The sequence below is a fragment of the Ammospiza nelsoni genome, chromosome 6 (genome assembly GCF_027579445.1).
Source record: "Ammospiza nelsoni isolate bAmmNel1 chromosome 6, bAmmNel1.pri, whole genome shotgun sequence".
In the NCBI taxonomy this organism is placed as follows: Eukaryota; Metazoa; Chordata; class Aves; order Passeriformes; family Passerellidae; genus Ammospiza; species Ammospiza nelsoni.
In genome coordinates this window covers 59,400,563-59,423,434 of record NC_080638.1, presented here as the reverse complement: position 1 = coordinate 59,423,434, position 22,872 = coordinate 59,400,563, and the positions used below count along the sequence as shown (strand labels likewise).

Below are 22,872 nucleotides of genomic sequence, written 5' to 3'. Positions count from 1 at the left end.
AGTTGTGATGTTGATCACACACAGGGCAGTGTAAGGGCAGCAGAGCTGAGAAAGGGGCAGAGGGTAAGTCCTGATGTATCAGAAATGAATGGATTCAGCCCTGAACACACATTTTGCTCAAGGAACACATCCCAAGCACAGACCAGATATCTTTACCCTCCACACCACACCCTTCTCCTTGTGGGGTTTATGTTAATCAACATGAATTAAGAATGAAAGTGAGGGAAGCAGGATGCTGGGGTCTATCATTTTAGGCTGCTCACCAGGTATTTGCCTGTGTTAGAGCAGCAGCTCAGTCTCTCATGTGTTTCATTCCTTGTAAGCTTAAAAATCCAGCCTGTGGGAATTTGACATGAAACAGGTGTGTTTAGAAAGATTTTTATTTAGTCAAGTATGTCATCAGCTCCGTAGATCTGTCGAGTTACAGGATGACACAGACATTACAAAACCCAAAAAAAGCTGTTGTTTGCAGTCATGCAACATGAAAAGTTTCTCAGCCTCAGCCCAAGTACAGCAGGATTTCTTACATGCTCGTCCTCACTTCCTCTTCCTTGAGTAAGAAGCATCAGCATCCTGGGGGGAGAGGACATGAAATCAGTATTTCCCCACCCGGTGTTAAAAACAACACTGTGACTGAAAAACTTCCTTTGAAACAGCTTGTGACCAGGGGCAGTTAGAGTGTGAAAGCACAAAGTTTTAAGCTGCATGTGCCACCCTTACTTTTGCATTTCTTATACTTGATTATTTACTTGAGGTGCTTTCGTGGAGCTGCACTTCAGCTCTCCATGTGTCCCTGAGCTCCCTGGGTGAGACACAGGCTCAGTCACACTCTCCCTGCTCTCAGAAGAGCTCCTCCAGCCTATTCTTACTGTCATATATGCATTTAATTTACATCATATGGGGTCAATAAATGTACACACCATGTAAAACTGCAACAATTTCCATCCCAAAACTCTTAAGCAGTGATCCTGCCCTGCACATCATGGCTCTAAGTGTGACTGAGGAGCAACACAATCCCAACAAACATTCCCACAGCAGAGTGCAACAAGCAAGCAGGGGGCAGAGGGGCGCTGTGCACACTCACAATTCCACTCTTGAAGTTCTGGATCCTCCTCTTGCCCATCCTGTTCATGAGCCACCAGGCCCAGGTGGGGGCGTACTGCCACAGGTAGCACACGGCCAGGTAGGGGTGGTCGCTGATCCACGCCTCCTTCACGTCGTTGGCCACGCTCACCAGGGTGAGCCGGGCACAGCGATCCGTGGGCATCTTGTGGGACTGGTCCCCGCTGTTCTCGATGGACTGGGGGGCACAGAGCAGGGAGGGGTTACAGCTGCAGCCCTGGGAGTGACAGGGAGGGAAAGGGCCACGCTCCATGCCACAGATATATTCCTCCTTGTTTCCCCACAAGAACTCACCCAGAGAATGGGGCAGAGGAACCCATCCCTCACTATCCTCTGGTTTCTGTGTGGGAACGCTTTCCACCTTCCTTTGGCTCAAATAAAGCACCCTTTTAATTAATGCCTCTACTGATGGGTCAAAGATTAATATAAAATGGATCTCCAAGCTCTGTCCTGCTTCAGCAGGGCTTCCACTTGATGGGGATTGTTGAACAAATTCCCCCATCTGCAGCTCTGAGGAATGGGAACTCCCCAGGTCCCAGCTGTACCCACACTACTCTACAAGTTACTCAAGTACCCAAGTGAGTAGGTGAGGTCACATTCCCCATAAACCTAAATATTCCTGCCAGTTCTCTCCATCTCAACCAAGAGAGAAGCAGCCAGCTGCTTTGGAGCAGGGACATCAGCCTGTCTTGTCACTGTCTATCATTTAGTGAACACAAACCACAGCCCTGTGAACTTGTGCACATTTCACTCAGCAATAACAGGCCACTCTAGCAATCTGTCCTCCTGTTTCACAGGGCAGAAACAGTTCTGGTCGAGATTTGCTCCTCCTCCCTGGGCTTCTGCCACAGTGAAATCTGAGGAATGTGTTTTGCAACTTTCACCATTGTTCAAAAAGTACACTTTTTCTTTCACGCAAGTCAGAAGTTTTGCAACACAAAAATCGTTCCAGAACTCGATTCAACAATGGGAGATCCCCTCCCCCTCACTGGTGGGTCATCCTGAGCTTCAAATCGATTGAATTTAGGGCAGATTACAGCCTGATGTATCACAGTAGCAATTTTTGCCAGCTGCTTTGTCAGACAGCCTTTACTAAAAGCCATTGTGCAGTTGGAAGGTTTTGCTTTTCCTCCTGGAACAATCCCTAACAGGAAAGGAATGCACAGCTCGTGTCAGCTGAGCCAGGGCTGTGCCAGCAGCAGCAGCATCACCCAGCAGGGCACAGCGTGACCAGGGCAAACAAAACCCCACCTGTGCAAGGACAGCACTCCCCAGCAGAGCTGTGGCCAGAAAACCCTGGCTTTCCCCCCACAACTGCAGCACAGGGGCTGTGCAGCACATTTGGGTTGTTTGTGTTGGAAGAGACAAGGAATATCAATTATCAAACTCAATTTCCAGTTGATACCCCCAAGAATTACAAGATATACACAGTTCTGCACCACTCAGAGCATTTCTTGGTAAGAAGATGAGGTTAGTGTTTGCAGGGAGGACAAAACCAGACAAAGATACCCCACAAAGGATCACTGTCCCCACGGCAGAAGTTGGGTTTGTCACAGCAGAACTGAGCCCTTACCTTTGCAAGATTCTCAGTAAAGACATTTTGGATGATCTGGGACTGCACAGGCCCTGGGCAGATTTGGATAATGCTTATCTCAGGGTAGTCAGTCAGCTCAGTCCTCAGAGAATTAAAGAATCCCTAGAAGACAAAAATATACTTAAATCTTCCTTTCCCATGTTTTCTACAAGGTTTAGCTGATGACAACTTTTCATACAAATTTATACTGTAAAGATAACAGGATTCCACTCCAAGCAATTCCTTTTATTTTCTTTGACTTTTCACACTCAATGGCTAATTGAGCATTTTATCAGCAGTTACAGACATTGATCTAAAAACCAGGGAAGAATCCATCCCCATCTGACCAAATACCCAGTAATTTCTCTAAACTACAGCCAGATTCTGCTGTCCCTGTACTGAGGACAAGCCCTAATGTTGGGCACTGGAAATGCCAGCAATCCTAAGTATTGCAATATCATGGAAATCACCTTTTGCAGATCAGTTGCTGTTTGGGGTGACAATAAAGAGTTTACACAGTTTCTAGGAAATAGGTGGCACTGGTTTATGTAAGAAAAGGATGACAATTTTCAGCACAGCAAAGTCAAAAATACACCCTGACATTTCAAGGGGGTTAATTTGCAGCACTGAATTTGCTACAGAGTTTGAAATTGGCAGTCACATAGATACAAATCTTATTTCAGCTCAGGAATATGCTACCAGTGTATCCAATTTAAACCAAAATTACAAAAATTGTGAGTACTTTTCTTTAAACTAAGAGAATACAAGGTTTTCTCAATCTCTGTAGCAATGACAGCAACTATTATGGGAAACATGGCCAGTTCAGAGGGGGGCATTGCACCAAAGCTGTGGTCAAGCACTCTGGAGGATGATTTAGCCAACACCCCATCATGTCTTATCTTTGGCCTGGCTGCCAGCAGCCCCCTGTATCTATTCCAACACATAATTCTGTGTCACAGCAGAGACACAGAGTGAGCACAGGCTGATAAACTTCTCCCACTGTAGTAAAATTTTATCACTCTACTCCCATCCAGCTTGGGAGGAGGGCTGGCTGCCCCAGAGCTCTTCCCTGAGCATCAACAGAGGCCAAACCCAGTGAGATTTGGGCCTGTGGTGACACAGAACCAGCAGCTGGGACAAGCCACCAAACCTGAGCAAGGAACAGCACACTCTGACCAAGCACAGGGGCTCCAGTTTCCCAGGGATGGTGGCTAATTCCAATTTATGGATTCCATGCAGGCTCTGCAGTTCAGTTCCCTAAAACACTGAGCAGGAATTTAAAGTTGTGAGTACCCACAGGCTCCAGATCTGGGGCTGTATCTTCACAGCATGTCAGCAAAGCCTGGAGTGGATTAAATCCTAATACTGGAAACTGATGTGCCCAGAAATCTGCTCCTGGACAGGTGGGAATCAGCTCCTGGACACTCAACAATTTTGGTTTAAACTTCCAGGCCCTCCCCTGGCTACCCCACCCTCATGTGCACAAGCAGGGCTGTGTTTCATCCAGCACTCCAGGCTAATCCTACATCCCAACCTGCATTTTCCCCATCCCCTTCCTTCCCTGAGGGACCCTGAGCCTTCCAGAAAATCCCCAAACCCCCAGGTTGTGCAGTGCTGTCACACAGGTGGGGACTCAGGGCAGCTGAGGATAAAATCACACCTAAAAAGGCACATACACAAAACCACACCTAAAAAGGCACATTAAATCACACCTGAAAAGGCACATACACAAAATCACACCTAAAAAGCCACATTTGCCCACCACTCCCTGCCCACTGGAGGTGAGGAACAGAACTGGCTCCCATTTTGCCTGAAGGGAACACACTCAAGATTCACTTCCAGAAGCCAGGGAGGTGGAAGAGCATTTTTGACAAAGCTCCTGCACCTGCTCAGATGCTGGGAGGCTCCTGGGATCCAAGCTGTACCTAAAACTGGGTACCTGAGCAGTCACACAGGGGCACACAGCAGCATCAGGCAGCTCCAGGGCACTGGCAGAGCCAAGCTGATTCCTTTGAACATGAAAAAAAAAAGTAGCCAACAAGTAGTAAACATGAAATGCAAGTAGCCAGAGATGCCAGTGAGCTCCTGAGCTCCTGGTCCTGCTCTGCAGCTGTCTCACATCCTTCCATCCTTGCAGCTCCAAGGTTTTACCCCAGACAAGTGGCACAGCCTTCACCAGCAGCACAGGAGGGCCAGGACACTCACCCACCCTAAATCCTGGCTGAGGGACACTGCCAAGGGCATCCTGAAAACCAGAATCTCACACAGACTCAGTCCCCTCTGGGGCCATGTTTTCTAATTCCAGCACTTATCCTTGATATTCAAAGATAGCTGATATGAAATTCTTCTGCTTCCCCCCAGAAGAGAAGCTTTAAATTCCTCAGCAAGAAAACATAAGGGCTTCCTCTTATTGAAATTCAGGCAGGGACAGACCCAGATTTGGGAGCAGTAAAGGAACTCCAGTGCAAGAGGAGGAAGAACCTGAGTGTTTGCACCAAGCCCAGACTGAAGGAATTCCACTAAAAAGAGTGACCAGAGAGGAGCTGCTGCTGTCAGTCCATGTGCTGAGACAAGTTCCTGATGAAGGAACATTCTGAAGGCCACCATTCCTGATCCATGCCACCAAGCAGATGAATTACAGCTGGGGGAATGGCACATGAGCTCCATGAGCATCATCCCTCCAGGAGGGAAACTGCAGCAGGCACATGCAGACTCCTGTGGGCCTGACTCATGCTCTTACAGCACTGGAATAAAGGGTAATTTCACAGTAGAACATTGTTATGAAGAATTCCAGTTGGCATCAATCAAAGCATGATTGTTTCAAGGACAGATTCTAATTCCAGGCAGAATTCCTTCCTTCCTTCCTCCTACAACTGCCATTTAAAGGAATTTTTTAAACCCCAAAAAACACAAAAAAAACCCACAAAAAACAAAAAAACAAAAACAAAAAAAAAAAAAACACAAAAAACCAAAAAAAAAAAAAAAACAAGGAAAAAAATAAAACAAAAAAAGCAAGAAAAAATACAAGGAAAAAAATCACAAGAAAAAAAAACAACAAGAAAAAAAAAAAAAAAACAAAACCAAATGAAGTAAAAGGAAGGACTTTTTGAAAAATAGCTGTAATTAAGTTTGCAGCATTAAGTGTATCAGTTGTGACAGACTTCAAGGCATGAATTAAAAAAAATAAATACCAAAACAAGCCAAAAATCACAACAGACAAATCCATGTCATATGGGCTCACATATTTAATAACTGGTGGCCAAGACACAGCCTTCAAGAAGATCTTAGAATCCAGGACAGGTGGATCCATGCTGGAACACCTGAACAGGAAAAGCACCACTTTTTGCTTTGGCTTATTTTTCCCCTCCCTTTTTCTAGTCTCTATTTCTTTTTGGTCACCACCAGAAAAGGGCTACAGGGCTAAGGAGGGCTGCCATTCCTACAGAATTCCTTTATCTGAACTGCCCTGGTGAAGTTTGTTCTTTCAAAAAAGTTTTTTCTTATTTTTGGGGGCTTCAAAATTCCTTTGGCTTCATCTAGCTGTAACTCCAGACTGATCAAAGACTCTCAGGCAGAGTATTTCCCAAACCAATACTGCAAGTCCTGTTTCAACACCTGCAATTAGTCTTTCTAGACTTACTGGGAAAGAAATAAGAAAGGAGGTTTGGAGTCTGGCCTAGTTATTGAGCAGAGGTAGAAGCTAATAAAGATAGAAGCAGTTCAGTCAGCTTATTTTAATTAATTTTAGTAAACTATCTCTTTAAAGTTTTGTCTGCGCTCTCAATCTTAACATGAGATTGAGAATCCTGAGTATTTTTAAAGCAACATGTGAATTCCTTGTGCTCTGCAATTAATTAGCCATGCTTAGCCCAGCTGCACCACACCCAGAGATAATTCAACTGAAAGAACATCTAATAAATAAAGGAGCATGAAGGGAAGTCAGGCTTCTGCTCATTGCATTCTTCTAATTTTAATCTACCAGGCTTAACCCAAAAGCTGGCCTGTAATGGCAATTCCAGCATTGCCACTCCAGTGAAAAGCAACAAATCTCTCCCCATCACTAACTGAAAAAAAAATTTTAGCAGAGATCTGTCACCATATTCTATATCTTATATTTTCAAGAGGCTTTGCAGTGTCAGCCATTTGTTACATTTTTGTTGTTGCTGGTCAAATTGTCAAAAAGATATTGATCCCTTGGCTTAAGCAGTTGTTTGTTCTGTTCACATGCTGAAATGCAGCAGGGTGTAAGAAGATGCCAGTTTTTAAAACACCACTGAGCACAGCTGAAGTTTGTTTTACTGAGGTCAAAATGTACATTAGCAGGAGGCCAAACAGTGGTGAAAGACAAACATACCCAAACAAATTTACTAGTTAAGCAAGAGATTCCTCAATGATACAGGCAGAAACTTTTCTGAACTCCTCTTTTATGTTTTTCTACCCCAGTGGGTAGAAAATTTCAAAAATTTTTTCCAGGCAGTGTTGAGTGCTAAGTGTCAGGCAGAAGGTAACTTCCTATGGCACTGGGAGCTGCCACTTCTTCACACCACAGAAAGACACAACTCTTGGGAAAAGTCATTCAGCTGCTCCCAGATGGATCAGGAGCTCTCATTTCTCTGAGCAAGCTGCCTTACCACTCACTGTTCTCATTTCCCTGTCCTAAAAATCTCCTCAAGTTGTAAAACTCTCACCAGTGACTCTCCCTTAAAGAATTGAGAACTTTAGGGCTCTATATGGAACAGAATAATGCTCTCCTAGAGGTATTCCCTCATCTGAAGGCCAGAGGCTTTGTGTTTCATACTCCAATTTAACCATGTAGTGATTAGAACCAACCAAGCTGCCACTTCCATTCCAGTCAGGGAAAAAAATCTACAGTGGGAGCTATTTCACATTTCAGAGCAAATTAATTCTAAAGGACTTCCAATACCAGAGAATGTTGCACATGCTGTGTGAAATTTCAGGTGAGAACTTCTGTTTTCTGCACAGAACAAAGCCCTGTGCTGCAGCACTGGCACTGATCCTCTTAATTAACTTGATTAACTTCCAGCCTGGAACTCACCTGCAGGGCATGCTTGCTGGCACAGTAGCCAGTGGCAAGAGGGGCTCCCATGATGCCCATCACACTGCTGACAGTGACAATCTTCCCCTTCTTCCTCTGGATCATGTGGTTCAGGACATACTTTGTCAGGGAGATGGTGCCCAGGTAGTTGAGCTCAATGATGGCATTGTAGACATCCAGGTTGGTGTCCACGAACAAGGAGCGCTGCGAGCGCCCACCATTGTTGACCAGAACATCAATCTTCAGAGAGATGAAAAGATAAATTAATATAAACACAATTCCCTTTAATATTTGTGCTTCCTCAGGCAATTCAGTTCAGTTTAGCCCTTGGGAAGGACCCATGATTATTTGTTTGTTGATGAAAACCAGAAGCAAGCAACAGAAGGGATAAAAATGCGGGTACATTTTGGCAAGTTTAATACTGAAGCTGAAGGAAGGTGTAGACACTTCTGAATTTGTCATACAGAGAAATATGAGCATAAATGCAGGTCTAGGAGACAAAGAAATAAAAGTTCAACCCCAGAAGCACACCTTACCTTGCCAAAGTGCTTGAGCACACTGTTGGTTGCAGCTTCATGAGAGGATCTGTCAGTCAGGTCGAGACGCAGAACGAGGATATCATTGTCACTCAGGCTGCTAATCTCTAAAAAACAACCATAAAGGGAATGGGAGCTGATAAGATTCCCAAAGTCAGAACTGTGGGAAACATAACATGCTTTTAAACACCACATTTTCACAAAGACAACATCGAGAAGCCATAACATCAAGTTGGAAATAAAATGCTTGCTTTGTTTTCATTTTGACCCCCACACAGAATCTATTTTTAATCTGTTCCTACCAAGTGTTTTTCTCACTATGTTTTTGTATGTGAAAAGCCTGACTTTATAAATGGGCTTTGCAGCACAATACAGAAGTTTCACTTCTTCAAATAAATTGCAGTAGTTAGGAGTAAAATCCAGCTGAAACTTTTCACTGAGGGATTCAGAATCACATTGGGAGCCCTGACACTTTGCTTGGATGTCAACAGGTCAAGCATGTTTATTCCTGACAACAGGACTTGTACAATTCACACCCAAAACACAACATACAGCAGAGCAGCTATGAGGCAAAGTCTATAGAAGCTGAATTTTGGGGATTTTTTGGGAGGAGATAAAAGACTTTTGTTTAACTGACAGCTTTTAACATATCCATGCCCTGAAATAAAAGTCAGCTGCCATTAAGTTCCAGCCTTTTTGTCACGTTTTCCCCCACTGTCTCTTCAGAACAACTGACCTTTTCCATAGAAGGCATTTCTTGAGCAGTGATTTCTTACCCTGGGGTTTTGGGGCAGATGACTCACAAAAACAAAATCATTATTTCAAGCTTTTTTAAATCTACATCTAACAAGAATTTTTACATTATTTTTATTAGTTTGTTAGTGCTATTTTGTCCCTGAATGGATTCCTAGCCACATCTAGGTGTGGTTGCTCCCCTTTAAGCAGCTGCCCTCTCCTGAGAGCCCCAGGCTTTGACTTTTTAATCACTACTGCTTGCAAATATAGAGCAAGTTGAACTTTGTCTTAACAGTGATATAGAAATAAAGAGGTTACTTAAACCCACGAGTTGCCTCTGTTCAAAGGTCATTAGTATTTAAGCCACTGGTTAAATAAATAAATAATAAACCAAACTGTCTGGTTTAGTGCTGGCAGTGTTTCCATTTATTGCTCCCTCCAGCTGCTCCATGTGCATTTTCTCCTCCATTTCTTCCAGAAATACAGCAGTAAAATGTAGTTTAAGCTGCCCTCTCAGGGGCACACCTCTGCCTGTGCTGCCTGAAGCAGATTTGCACAGCTGGTACCTGTTGGGGTGTGGATGTTTCTGCCATGGGTTAACAAGACCACAGGGCCAGCCCAGCTATGAAAGCTACACAGGGGAGAAAGGAAAGAGCAGAGCAAGAGGCACAGGCTGCTGGTAAGGAAGGAAGTGCTCTTTTATAAGATGTTAGAAACGTTTGACATCAGGAAACTTTAAACCAGAAACCTTGTACAGGATTTCCACATTCAAACTCTGCATCTCCAGCAGCTTTCTCAGTTCTTTTCTAGGGTGAGGGGTCCTTGCTTCAGGCACTCCTCAGACAGCTTTTACAAAAACCAAACATTCCTGTTACCCCTTTCTGAACCCCTTCTCCCATTCACTATCCCATTATTTTCTGTCTGTGACCAGCCCTGTGCCTGGTGCAGAAGGCACATACGGGTCCCAATTTCTGCACTGCCAGAATGGTGCTCCTCATTGCTCTTACCTACAAACCCTAATATCCCACTGCCCCTTTTGTCTACCCTGCTACCAAAGTGAGGTTTTTAAGGGAACAATTATGATATCCAGAAAAAACACTTGGTCCCAGGTGGGAGACCTTAGTTTGAAGTTCATTGCTTGGATTTCAGATCAACAACTCTTTTCAATACATGTTAATCCCAGGTAGCAGTTTCTCATAACATGATAAACATTATAGCTCAGAGTAGTATTTTCCAGCTTTTCTGCATTTTCTCTTCTTTCTTTTCTTTCTCCCTTTTATAAATGCCCTTCCACAGAGGTTGAGCTCTCAGCAGAGGCTGATCAATGTGACCTCCTGGGATCCATTTCAACCTCAATTACTGTATAATTCTTGAACTTATAGGTTGTCTGTCACTCATTTGGCCTAGCCATAATTAAATCATATTTGACCTTTGCCAAGCAGAGAAACATCCCCTCATACTTTTTTTTTCTTTTTAAGGTTTTTGAGAAAAAACAGCCTCCAACATTTTCAAGAAAAGAAAGAGAAAGAGTGGTTGGGGGAAATACAGAAGCCTCTTGCAGGAGCTGAATGAGTTATACAAGTTGTTTTCTCTCCCTCCTGTCCAAGTGCAGTGAAGTGTTGAATTGGCATATGCATGACTCAACAGGGATTACCTCTCCCTCTCTCCCTTAGCTTTTTAAGCAGTGTAGAATGCACAAACCTGTACCACAGTGTGGTGTCACTAAACTTTGAACAAGATCTATGTGCTTCTTCCTGACACAGCTCAGTTGCTGCAGTGTTCAGCAGATGTGTTGCAGCACAGGAGCTCCAGTTATGCCCCATAAATCAGCCAAACTCACACTGGTGTTGCACATTGCTGCTCAGGCTCCATCCACCCCACTCAAACCTCACAGGACAGTCCTGCACTCAGCTGCCAAGAGAAAACATGCAGGTGGAAGCAGGCACAGGTCACCCAGCGAGCACATGGACAAGCATGCAGAGATGGAATCAGGGAGATCAGCACCCAGGTGGAGCTGAAAGTGAAATTTCCACTGGAGCTGAGGAATGTGAAAGGCAGCAAAGGCTTCTCAGGTGCAGCAGCAACCAAAGGGAGGCCAAAGACAGGGTGAGCTCACTGCTGGACAGGGATGGTGAGGAAGAAATGATGAAATGCACAGAAAAACCTGAGGTACTCAATGCCTTCTTTGCCCCAGTCTTCACTGGCAAGATCTCCTCTCAGGTCTCCTGAGGCTACACTCTGGGGAAAGAAACACTACCAGAGTCAGACAAATTAGGGACAAAATGCACCTACAAGCAGGGCAAAATATGCATCTGTGATTTACTAAAGCTGACCAATTTCATTCCCTTTTGGAATTTTCTTCTCCCCAGGGACAGCAAGAAAACAAATGTCACAAAGCCTAACCTCAGTCTTTGGGAAAATGATGTGGCAATTCCTCCTGAAAGCAGTTTCCAAGGAAGTGGAGGACAAGGAAAAGCCACCACACATGCTTGAGCATGACCATATACTGCCTGACCAACTCAGCTGCTTTTTGTGATCAGCTGCACCATCCCTCCATGATCAATATGTTTGAATATCTTCATTAATGACCCAGATGATGGGAAAAAAACCACAGATTTTCATAAAATTTTGATTTAACATCAAGTTCAGAGGAGCAGTCCCGCTGCAGGGCTGGACTGCCATGCAGAGGCACCTTAACAACTTCTAAAGACAGTCTGACAAACCTCATAAAGCTCAACAAATTAAATGCAGATTTTCACACCTAGGACAGGACATAGAAGCTGGCTGTAGAAAACATGAACTATCATAGAACAGTTTAGGTTGGAAGGGACCTTAAATGTCACCTCATTCTAAACCCCTGCCATGGAGGGACACCTTCCACCAGACCAGGTTGCTCAAAGACTCATCCATCCTGGCCTTGGATGCTTCCAGGGATGGCACAGCCACAGCTACTCTGGGTAACCTGTCCCAGGACCTCACCAGCCTCAAAAGCAAAAATTTATACCAAATATATAATCCAAACCTGGTTTCTGTCAGTTTAAAGCCACTCCCCCTTGTCCTCTCACCTCCTGCCCTGGTTATGTTCCTGTGTCACTGAAGAGTTTCCAAAACTCCTACTAATCAGACCTTCAGTTAAAGCAAAGTTCATGAGCAAACATTTGCAAAGCACAGGGCTACATAAGAATTCCAAGGATGTGCATGGCACAGCTCAGACATTCAGAGGGACAGTGGAAGTTGGCAGAGGCAGAAATCTGTCACTGTAGGACACAAAATAACACTATGCACACACACAGCTCTCAAAGGTAAAAAGAGCACTTTTAATTTCTGACTCCAACATTTATAGATTTCCAAAAGTGAGAGTGCCACCTCTCCAATGACACTGGACAAACAGTGTCTTGAATTTCTCCTTCTCCATAAGAGAGTACAAAACAATAAGTTATTCAACAAAAAAAAAAGTTATTTAACAAAACAATAAGTTATTTACATAAAGTGTGTGAGAAAGTTCGTTACAAGAATGTAAACATCAGAAGGCTTAGAAAAACTTTAAAAAATCAGGGCAACAGAAATCATCTCAGATAAATCAATGCTCTTGGCCCACATGAATTGAAATCATATTTCTGAATATTCCTTAGCACATCCCACAGGTATTTCCTGAAAGTGCCCATCCAGGATTGCAGCTGCTGCCAGCCTGTCTCGTGTCATCAATTTTGCAATCACAACAAACAGCCACGGACGCAAACGGTGTTGCAGATTTCTGCTGACCATTGCATCACACAGCACTGGCATTTTGTCACAATTGCCACTTCACCGCACTGTCATCACATGTCCCCTGCCTCTTTTTAAATATCAGACTCTTTAGGTGACTGCTTTTTGGAGCCCTCAGAAAATAAAACCAGGATAAAAGGAGTTGTGCATTTTTGAAAGTTCCTTGAAAGCTTTTCTGAGTAGGCTGCTGCAACTTTCAGCTTTCTAGACATGTCTAGGTGCTAATCCAAGAAAAACATCTGATTATTCTCTAGCACACATTCCAAGTAGACTGTGGACATTCTGTCAACATTGCTAAGACTGAACTCTTGGTGTGATAACACATTCCACATAAAATATTCCATCCTGAGCTATAGAGGATAAATAGTCTGAAAAAATGCATCATGTTAATCATGTTCACTGATCTATCTATCAGTGTGAATTAACTGCCTATTCCTCTTGCTGCCAAGCCAGAAAACAGGAGGGAAAAAGAGAAACAGGAAGAGTGAAGCCAGACCACTGAGTCATCAGGCATATGAAAGCTAACTGGAAGATAACTGGAATAGTTAAAAATTTTGCTCCATATTTTTTCCTCTTGATTGCAGAAGATCCTCCTTCTTCCACATTTTTAGAACAACTTTTTCTGAACATTTTTATTAGTCTTTTCCAAAGAGCAAAGTCAGTTTTCTCTCTGCCTGTAATGTCCACAAACCTGAAGAAAGAATATTTCTTAGCTGCAAGAAGCTAGGTGGTTTGGTTCTTTACAGGATGATACCCCTGGGATTGTTTCCTCCATTCCCCACAGTATTTATTGCATTTCTTAATCTAGTATCTTACAAGAGTGTCGCAGACATCTTTTATGAAAAATCCTTTCCTTAGGATTTTTCCTCCTGAAAAGCTGGGAGGCCTCAGGAACAAAATGTAAACAATGGTTATCTGCTGCTGTGGAATGCAACAGGTGCATCTGTGATTGGCCCATGTTGGTTGTTTCTAATTAATGGCCAATCACAGTCAGCTGGTTTGGACAGAGAGTGTGAGACACAGGCCTTTGTTATCATTCTTTGCTATTCTATTCTTAGCCAGCCTTCTGAGGAAATTCTTTCTGCTATTCTTTTAGTATAGTTGTAATGTAATATATATCATAAAATAATAAATCAAGCCTTCAGAAACATGAAGTCAAACCCTTGTCTCTTCCCTCAACCTGGGACCCCTGTGAACATGAACAAGAGCACTTCCAACCGATAATGAGATTTTTAGGTAACAGTGGCTTATGTAGGAAGTTGAAATGCATATCTATACAAAGGCTTCTCACTCTACAAAAAGAAGGTACCAGGTCTGTATGAAGTTGAATTTCCTCATTAAATTTATTCTGGTGATATGTGGGTTAGTGTTCCTGTGGCAATTCCAGCCCAGCCAGGGTGGAACTGCTGGCATGGAGTGCCAAGTTGTACTTACGAAGGCATTTCTTTTTCACTCTCTGCAGCTCATCCTCCCTCCTGGCAGAGATGGCAAGCAGGGCTCCCAGCTTTGCCAGCTGGTAGGACAGCTCTTCTCCAATGCCACTCGAGGCTCCTGTCACCCAGACAACCTTGCCACGCAGTTCATGTTCTAGCAAAAGAACCAAGACAGCAGTTCACACATTGCCAATGCCAGGATAAGCAGCTAACTCACTGCAGGGGTGGAATCTGGTGCTGTTTTTAAGAAATATGCTCATTTTGGATGGTATTACAAAATCCGGACTTCTTCTAGTCACATGCAGTTGTGAAATTGTTCATAGTTGTTCTGTTGCCATCTGAACTTTGTTCAAAGGCTGATCTGAATAAACATGGGTTATTTACCTGAGGGAAGGAATCTGATTGCATTTCTGCAGCCCGTCCACACATAACAGGTCCACTAACCTCATCAAAAACAGTTTCAGAGGAAAAGGGGAGAGAAAATTCTTGGAATTGACAGGAAACAGTTACTGTACTGCAACTACAAACAAAAGCCTAAGCAAGTCTTTCCAAATAATGTTTCATCCCAAAAAATGTTCCAGGGTAATTGCTGACTGAGTAAAATTCTCTGAACAGAAAGACAGCTAATCACAAAAAATGGGTTTCTATCCTCTTTGTTTAGCATCTGATGCAGGTTAGCTCCTGCACGGGCCAGGGCACATACACAGAGTTCCCAAGGTATCAATTCACACGTGGATTCCCCAGCTCCTGCCCTGACATGCTTTTTTAACCTGCAGTAAAATTAAGAGCATCCTGCTCTGTTTACAGCTCTGCTGAAAATGCCTGTTCCCACTTGTCCACAACCATCCCCACTCCATGGTACACCTGGGCACTGGGAAAAGCTTCTGCTTTCCAAGCATATATCCAAAATCATCCAATTCCACAGATGGGTGAAAAACCACTCAGTTAATTCCAGAACTTGATTTAGGGATGAAAGATCACAAATGTCAGAGCACTTTGCAGAAGGAATCATTGCCTGACCTGTGTATGTGTTCCTCAAGACCAGCCACAGTGAATATCAGTCTTGGGGAAAATCTGACTCACTCAGAGCTCTGCTGACAGGAGCTCTTCCCTCTGTTTCTCAAGTTTGTGCATTCCAACATCTAGCCAACCAAGAAAGACTTCAAGGCATAATTCAAACATCAGAGCCAAATGCAGTTTCTGGGACTTAAAGCCAGTTCCATTCTGTAAAGGCTCAGAGTAGCTTTTATCAGCTCACTGAAATTTAACCACTAATTTAATTTAGAAAAAATACTCTTTTTCCACTGTGGCTGAGATTGCTTTTACTTCCTGCTCTCACCAGCAATCAGCTCCTGGTTCTCTCTACACCACACTGTGTTTCAAATTTCTACTTTTGGAGTCCTAATGGCACAAATCCCACAAAGAGACCAGCACCAAAACCCTTCAGACAAAAGCAGTGAGCACTCAAGACTGACTGTCAGAGCTCAGCTTGACTTTGTGGGGCTGGCAGTAAGAATTATTTGTCTTTTCTTAAGCTGACTGCATTTCAGCCAAAAAAAATCCCTCCTAAACCCAGGCTTTTGTGGCTTGGGGTTGTTTGGAGTTTCTTGTTTCTAAAAACACTAACAACAGCAACAGGAGCCACTTCCCAAGGGAGAGATGTATTGTAAGGTTATGAACTAGGGATGTGGAAAGAGATTCTGTTGAAGTTGCAGAAATATCCACTGTGTTCATCATTAGAACAAATGGCTGCTGTCTGTAAAGCTTATTCACACCCTTTCCCTACAGTTTTATTCCAACACATTCCCAATTTATTGAATTAAACACAAACTTGTGAGTTTGCCTCTGCTACAACATTTTTTTTTCTGAAAACCCAGGCAGACAAACACTACACAAACAAAACAACACAAACGTAACTTCAAAACAACACATGAATGTAATTTCAGCCCTGCTTACCACACTCATTCCTCTTGCTACAGAAAACAAATGGGCTTCCTCCTCCTACCACTTAGTTTCCCTGTTCCCAACCTGTCTTGGGCAGCTTCTCAGCAGTTATTCAGGATCTTGTTCTGTGAACAGAATAAGTAACTGAGATAAGGAGAGTTTTCCCACCAATTCCCCAGAGCTGCTGAGAGTTAACACAATGGGAAACCTCAAATGCTGGTGGTGCAGGACAAGCAGCAAACCATCAACTTTGCTCCAGAATAAATGTCCTGTTGTTGCTGGAAATAAGTTTAAAAATTAACCATGCCAAATTAAAAAATAAAAGCAGATTATGCCATTCCTAACCATTAACTACTGTGCTACAAGGCATAACAAATAAGAGGCTGAACTCACTAGCACTAAAAGTAACCCAAAAATTGCTTTGTGGTTCTCCTTAGAGTTTTTTCCAACTTTTCATAGCTCTTATAGCACAAGGTGGCCATGTCATTACTTTCAGGAAAATTATTAGAAGTGGGGAAGTTTAAAACAGAACATCTACCCCAGAGCCCTAAAGAATCACACCCTTATTCCTAAACTTAAGAGCAGGGCTTTCATACATGGAAGGTTCCCCCTTAGCTTGATAATATTAAGCTGCCTGTGAAAAGCACAGGGTTTAGGGTGACTTCTGTGCACTCAGAAAAACACAACACAGAAGGAAAGGCATCCAGCACCTAAAAATCCTTCTCTCCTGACCACACACATATTCAGAGCATGGGAAGCAATCCAGCACCTGCCAATGAACACATCCAAAAGTCAAATTTCCCTATAGAATTGAATCACTGGATTGGAATCAGTCTTACCTATATTAAGGCCTTTCTTTGTAATTATAATTTGTAGCACAAGAAGCACAGGAGATAATTTCTGCTAAATACTTCCATCTCCAAGAACTTCAACACCCATAATAATATTATTGGAGTGATAACACAAAATAATGACTGCAAGAGTGATGGTTCTAACAACACATTTAATTAAAAATTAAGGGGTCCACTCATTATTTACCTAGGCATCCTACATTACATGCACAATATGGGGAGAAGTTATTTAATGAAACATCTTTACTATGCTTGTCTCTTCTGTTTTCCTGCCTGCTTTGTTAAATTGTACCATTTCAGTTAAATATTTCACTTAATAACAAGCACAGAGGCTGGGGGGAAAGGGGAGGTGGCCAAACCACAGCTGACCTCTTATGTTGATGAATTTTTGCCTGATTCTCTTGTGTATTACATGTCTAAACAACCCCATCATAAAATTACACTACACTGGTCTTTGCATGTGAATTTTTAGACTACTTAAAGGGTTTCTAGGCCTTCAATTATTCTGAAGGCTATATTCAAATAACACTTTGTATGCCCGAGAGAGCTCCTGCATCTTGATGCATATTGCATATAGATCATTCAGGACAAAACCACAATTCTGTTTGTATTAGTCAAATAATCAGAGAAGTGATATAAATCTTGTATTAGTCAAGATTTATCTCACTTCTCTGCCCTGATTCTTTCCATGCTCTTTACAAAGTCCACACACTGAGATTTTTTTGCAGTTTTCCTACAGTAAGGGAATGTTCTGATGGAATTGATAAAAACTTTGGGCTGAGCACCTAAACAGCTATGAGAGATTGTTCTCACTGGTTTAAATGCAGTATTTTTTAAAGCTGTATTACTTGTGCTTGTCCATCTAATGGAGAACAGAAAAGGATGCACACTTGTAGGAAACTTCTGCTGAGAGCAGGAGACAAGGATGCCTCAAGTTTGTCCTGCTCTTCTCTCAGCTGTTCCTCACACCAAACTTCACCTGCAGCACCATCCCCTAAGGAATCACGGACCCAAGCTCAAACCTTCACTCCACCACTCCTGTTCCACCTTCCTTCCATGCAGTCCCTTCTCCCTATCTAAACCCTACAGCCCATTTCAATTCCCCCGTGGGATATTCAATTTCAATTCCCACATGGGATCTCTTCCAGTGCCTCTCATCCCACCTTCTGTCCCCAGTCTCCACCTTAAGCACCCACAGCAGCCACAAATCACCCCAGCAGGCTAAACTAAGGGGGGGATATTCTCAAATTTGTGCCTTTTCTGACCAAAAGCCTCTATTAAGCAAAAAAAACCCTATGATTTCTAGATTTTTGATATCTAGGTTTCTAGGTCCAGAAATAGGGAGAATGGCAGTCAGAATAGAAAGTTCAACTGGAGCAAGAACTGGAAGTGTCTATCTGACAGTGTTTCATTGAACTTTTGTCCCCCAGGTGACCATGGCAGCACCTTTCAGAGATGCAGGGACTGTCCCCATCAGCATCGCCTGCCGGGGCCGCTCCCTGGAGCCGATCAGAGCACAATGCACGGAACAGGAAACCCTGTCAGCCCCAGCACTAAAAATACTCATGTTTGCTTCACTGCCGACAGCCCTGTGAATGCAATATCAGCTTGGAGATCGCAGAACAGGCTGGAGCAGCAGCTGAACAGGCTCCAAAGCCACTTGTCCCGGCCACAGGAGCCAGGCATCCCTGTCCCTTCCCGAGCCTTCCTCCCGCACCGTCCCTGTGCTCAGCTGCCCCGTGGGGCCCTGCCAGGACCGGGAACCTGCCCAGAAACTGCAAAACAAACAGTTCTGGCCTAAGGAACCAGAAACTGCACAAAACAAACAGTTCTGGCCCAAAGGAACCAGAAACTGCACAAAACAAACAGCTCTGGCCCAAAAGAACCAGAAACTGCACAAAACAAACAGCTCTGGCCCAAAGGAACCAGAAACTCCAAAACAAACAGTTCTGGCCTAAGGAACCAGAAACTGCACAAAACAAACAGTTCTGGCCCAAAAGAACCAGAAACTGCACCAAACAAACAGTTCTGGCCCAAAAGAACCAGAAACTGCACCAAACAAACAGTTCTGGCCCAAAAGAAACAGAAACTGCAAAACAAACAGCTCTGACAGCTCTGGTCCAAAGGAACCAGAAACTGCACAAAACAAACAGTTCTGGTCCAAAGGAACCAGCCCTCAGCCCCGACCCATGGTAGTTCCTGAACTGACTTTTGGGATCCGCTCCCCGAAGTGACTTTTTGGGAGCCTCTTTGCCAGCACGAGGGGCACCACGCACCTTTGTTTTGTGGAGATAAACAAAACTCCAAAACATCTGTGAAATTTGCAAAGCAGGTATGTTTATTACAGCGCTGGACACGTGGGAATCGCTTCTTTAGAATGACATGCGTACTTCTGGGAGCTTCAGGTCTTTTTTTATCTTCTTCTCAAATACATACGCATACAATTTTCACAATAGGTCCATACATATTTATTTTTACGAATTTTGCGTGATATTTGTCGCTAGTTTTTCTTTATCAGAAAGAATTCTTAGGTCAGGCTGACGGGCTCTCACAGCAGTTTCTGTGTCTATCACTCTCCGTCTCCCCCTTCCTTATCTCTGTCTTTCACTGAAGCAGCTTCTCTGAGCTCAGGCTTTTTGCAGCCAGACCACACAGCAAGCTACATACTTCACTCAAGATATACATTCTACCTAATGTAGAATGGATTTCTACCTTAGAAAACTTCTACTCTGCCTCACTTTACCCAGGTAAAGGGCAGGTAAAGTACACTTTTGGGGTATGCTTATGGCATGCTTATGTTTATGGACACCCGACGGGACAGCCGATGCTACCAGCACCGCTGTGCTCCCCGCCACCCCCTTTACCGAGCGCGCCCCTCTCCCCTCACGGTGCCCTGGTGGGTGACATTACCTGGCTTCTTCCCCCACCTCTCGGCCCAGAGCAGCGTGAGGTCCCCGTCGGCCCTCAGCCATCGCACCAGCTGCACCAGCAGCGCCAGGAGCGCCCCTCCGGCCAGCGCCAGGCACAGCGCGCACCCCCAGGCCATGGCCACGGCACCGCGGCCCACCCTCACGGCGCCCCTTTATCGGGAGCCGCCCCGCTGCCCGCAGCCAGCGCCGGCCTCCTCCCCGCCTTCCCGCCTCCCTCCCTCCCTTCCACCCCCGTCCCTCCCTCCCTCCCTTCCTTCCGCGGTCGCTCCCCGGCGGGCCCGAGGCTGCGGCGATAAGCGGGGGCTCTGAGCGGCACAGGCCGAGCGAGCCGCCGGGGGTGAAGGTCGCGTTCTGGGAGCGGAGCGCTTTGTTTCCCCTGCTGGCCGTGCCCTCAGGGCTGCCCGACCTTTCCCCGCTGCCCACCGCACGTCCCGGGCAGCGGGACCGCGTCCAGGGCTTGGCCTCGGTGTGCGGAGAGCAAACGCTGCTCCCAGAACAAAAAGCAGTGTCCCGTTTGCCTCCTGGCTGTGCCTATGAGACACCGGCGATTCCTTTTCCCTCTGGAGCTCTCCGAGGGCTTCCAGTCCAGCTGCAGTCACCCCCAGCCCCTGTGACCCCCCAGCCCCAGGTGTATTTGTTTTGGTTTAGGGTAAATTTTGGAGAGAACTTTTTAAAGGGTTTTTTTTTAGGAAATGTGAAAATGCATGTATTTTATGATTGGCTTTTTACAAATATTAAAATGAATATTATATGTGTTGTGTTAGAAAGTAACGCTGTATTAATTCTCTTAAATAGTGTGTTAAATAAAGCTTTAGGTTATAAAAAATGTTAAAATAGAAACTATGCTATGTAGGATACTTTAATTTAAAGAAAGGACTCGCAGCGAAATAGCAGCCCACAGGACACCTAAATCTTTCAGAGAAAAAGAATTTATTGCCCTCTTATCAGAAGAAACAAACTTCTTCCCAGCTCGAAGGCGCTGTCAGGATTCAGAGGAAGAAGTTGAGGAAGACCAGACAGAATCCTGTGTTTGAATGGAATTTATGCATCACGTATGAGGTCTATGAATATGCAACAGGCTGTTGCTTTTAAGGGTTAATCTTTGTTAACGTGGGTCCTTTTTCGGGCTTGTGCTGCCCAGAAAAAGGTACCCGGACCGTCTGTAACTCTTTGTCTCTATTGTCTCATATTGTCCTAATTCAAATTGTCCAAATTATTATTACTCTAATTGTATTACTATTTTTATAACCATTTTACTACTGTTAAAATTTTAAAATTTTAAAAACAAGTGATTGGCATTTTTCACAGGAAAGTAGATTTAATTGGTTTCTTTCCTTAACTGGTCTAGGAGAAAATTTATTTTTTTTTTAGAAAAGTGGGAAAAAAACTTGTTTATTAAACAATAAAATTTTTGTTGCTCTAAAAGAAATGACAAACTCAGAAAGTTTCTTTTCTGGGTTGCAGCTCAGCTTACTCAGTTTCTTATCAGTCTTTTCAGTGCTGGAGACACTGCAGCTCAGGCCCGGCCCAGTGGGCTACAGGTGTGAGTTGCTGGTGCTCTTTTGGGTGTTTAGTTTAGAGAAGGTTTAAACAGGCCTAAAGAAAAGGAAAAAAACCACCACAGTTTGGGGAACTTCTTTGCCTCAGCTAGCTAAAACTAACTAAAACAAAGGAGAGCTCTGTCCTGATGTCTGTCCATCCGCAGACAACAGCCCAGGAGCAGGGATATGGAGGAGTGAGTGCAGTGTCTGAAAACAAACTGCAGCTTCTTTTCTCCCCCCTTCACTCTCTGGAACAAGCCTTAAAGATGCAAAACTTATTATTCAGCATCAACAGAACAAGACAATTTGGGATAAAAGCATCATCTAGTCAACCTAGGACAACAGGTCACATCCTCCCCCAGCCAGGTTCCTGCAGGAATGCTGCCCTTGGACATGCCTCCTGCTTCCCCACCTGGGAATGCAAACCCAGTTCTCACATGTACCCACTCTGGCCAATGTTTCAGACCTTGGGCTCCAAAATTCCTGGTGGTGGATACCCCCAGGTACTAAAAACACCAGGGACTGCAGCACTTCTGGTCATCACATCACTCATCTACAGTTCTTAATGACAGATTTGTTAAGCCATTTCTTAATGACACATTTGTGGTTATGTGCAGAGGTGAAAAACACTGTTCTTACTGCTTTAATGTACCAAAGTATTTCACAAGAGGAGGTACAGATGCAAAAAAGAGGCTGGAGTGGGACTTTTTACAAGGACATGCAGTGATAGGACAAGCAAGAATGGCCTTAAACTATAGGAGGGTAGGTTTGGATTTGGTACTAGGAAGAAATTCTTCTTTGTGAGGGTGGTGAGACCCTGGCACAGGGTGCCCAGAGCAGCTGTGGCTGCCCCATTCCAGTGTTCCAGGCCAGCTTGGATGGGGCTTGGAGCAACCTGGGAGAGTGGAAGCTGTCCCTGCCCATGGCAGCAGGGTTGGAACAAGATGATCTGTGAGGTGTCTTTCAACCCAAACTGTTCTATGATTCTGTGAAAAGAGTAACCCACAGTAATTCCTGGCTCCTCACCAGATATGACACAAATGCATGCAGAGCTTCTGTAGGACAGGACTTACATCCTGTTCCCAAAATCTCACAGGCTCAGGCCCCTGGTCTGTCAGCAGATGCAGCACAGGATGGCTCTTCACCACACGCAGCTGCTCAGTCTGTTCCAGCTCCACCAGTGAGCAAAGATTTCATGAATCACCTCCTGAATTAGCATAAAATTTGCATTACAGCTTTTTGAGGCAAAACACAGCCATGGTCTACCTTTGAACCTTTGGGCTCCTACTGATTTTTCAGCAAATCAGTCCAAACCTAATTCATATGACAAGGGAAATATGACAGAAAATAAAAATACACCATCAACATACTTTGTTTCTGTAAATA

The 22,872-nt window shown here is 44.1% G+C and overlaps 1 protein-coding gene across 1 annotated transcript; it reads right to left on the bottom strand.

Moving 5' to 3' along the window:
* Positions 1 to 364: 364 nt before the first annotated feature.
* On the bottom strand, positions 365 to 20,145 carry DHRS7 (dehydrogenase/reductase 7). Its single transcript, XM_059474311.1, has 7 exons — positions 19,926 to 20,145; positions 14,222 to 14,374; positions 8,288 to 8,394; positions 7,752 to 7,991; positions 2,696 to 2,818; positions 1,085 to 1,300; positions 365 to 573 (listed from the first exon to the last, which is right to left on the bottom strand). Exons 1-7 carry the CDS (start codon positions 20,059 to 20,061, stop codon positions 538 to 540), a joined length of 1,011 nt encoding a protein of 336 aa, XP_059330294.1. The 5' UTR covers positions 20,062 to 20,145; the 3' UTR covers positions 365 to 537.
* Positions 20,146 to 22,872: the final 2,727 nt, after the last annotated feature.

Bases quoted from the DNA above. Each gene is read 5' to 3' on its own strand.
- DHRS7 (XM_059474311.1), bottom strand. From the start codon at position 20,061: ATGGCCTGGGGGTGCGCGCTGTGCCTGGCGCTGGCCGGAGGGGCGCTC. The intron at 14,375-19,925 runs GTAATGTCACCC...TTCTTTTGCTAG, and splicing joins GAGGTGGGGGAAGAAGCCAG to AACATGAACTGCGTGGCAAG. The intron at 8,395-14,221 runs GTAAGTACAACT...GTTGTTTTTTAG, and splicing joins AGTGAAAAAGAAATGCCTTC to AGATTAGCAGCCTGAGTGAC.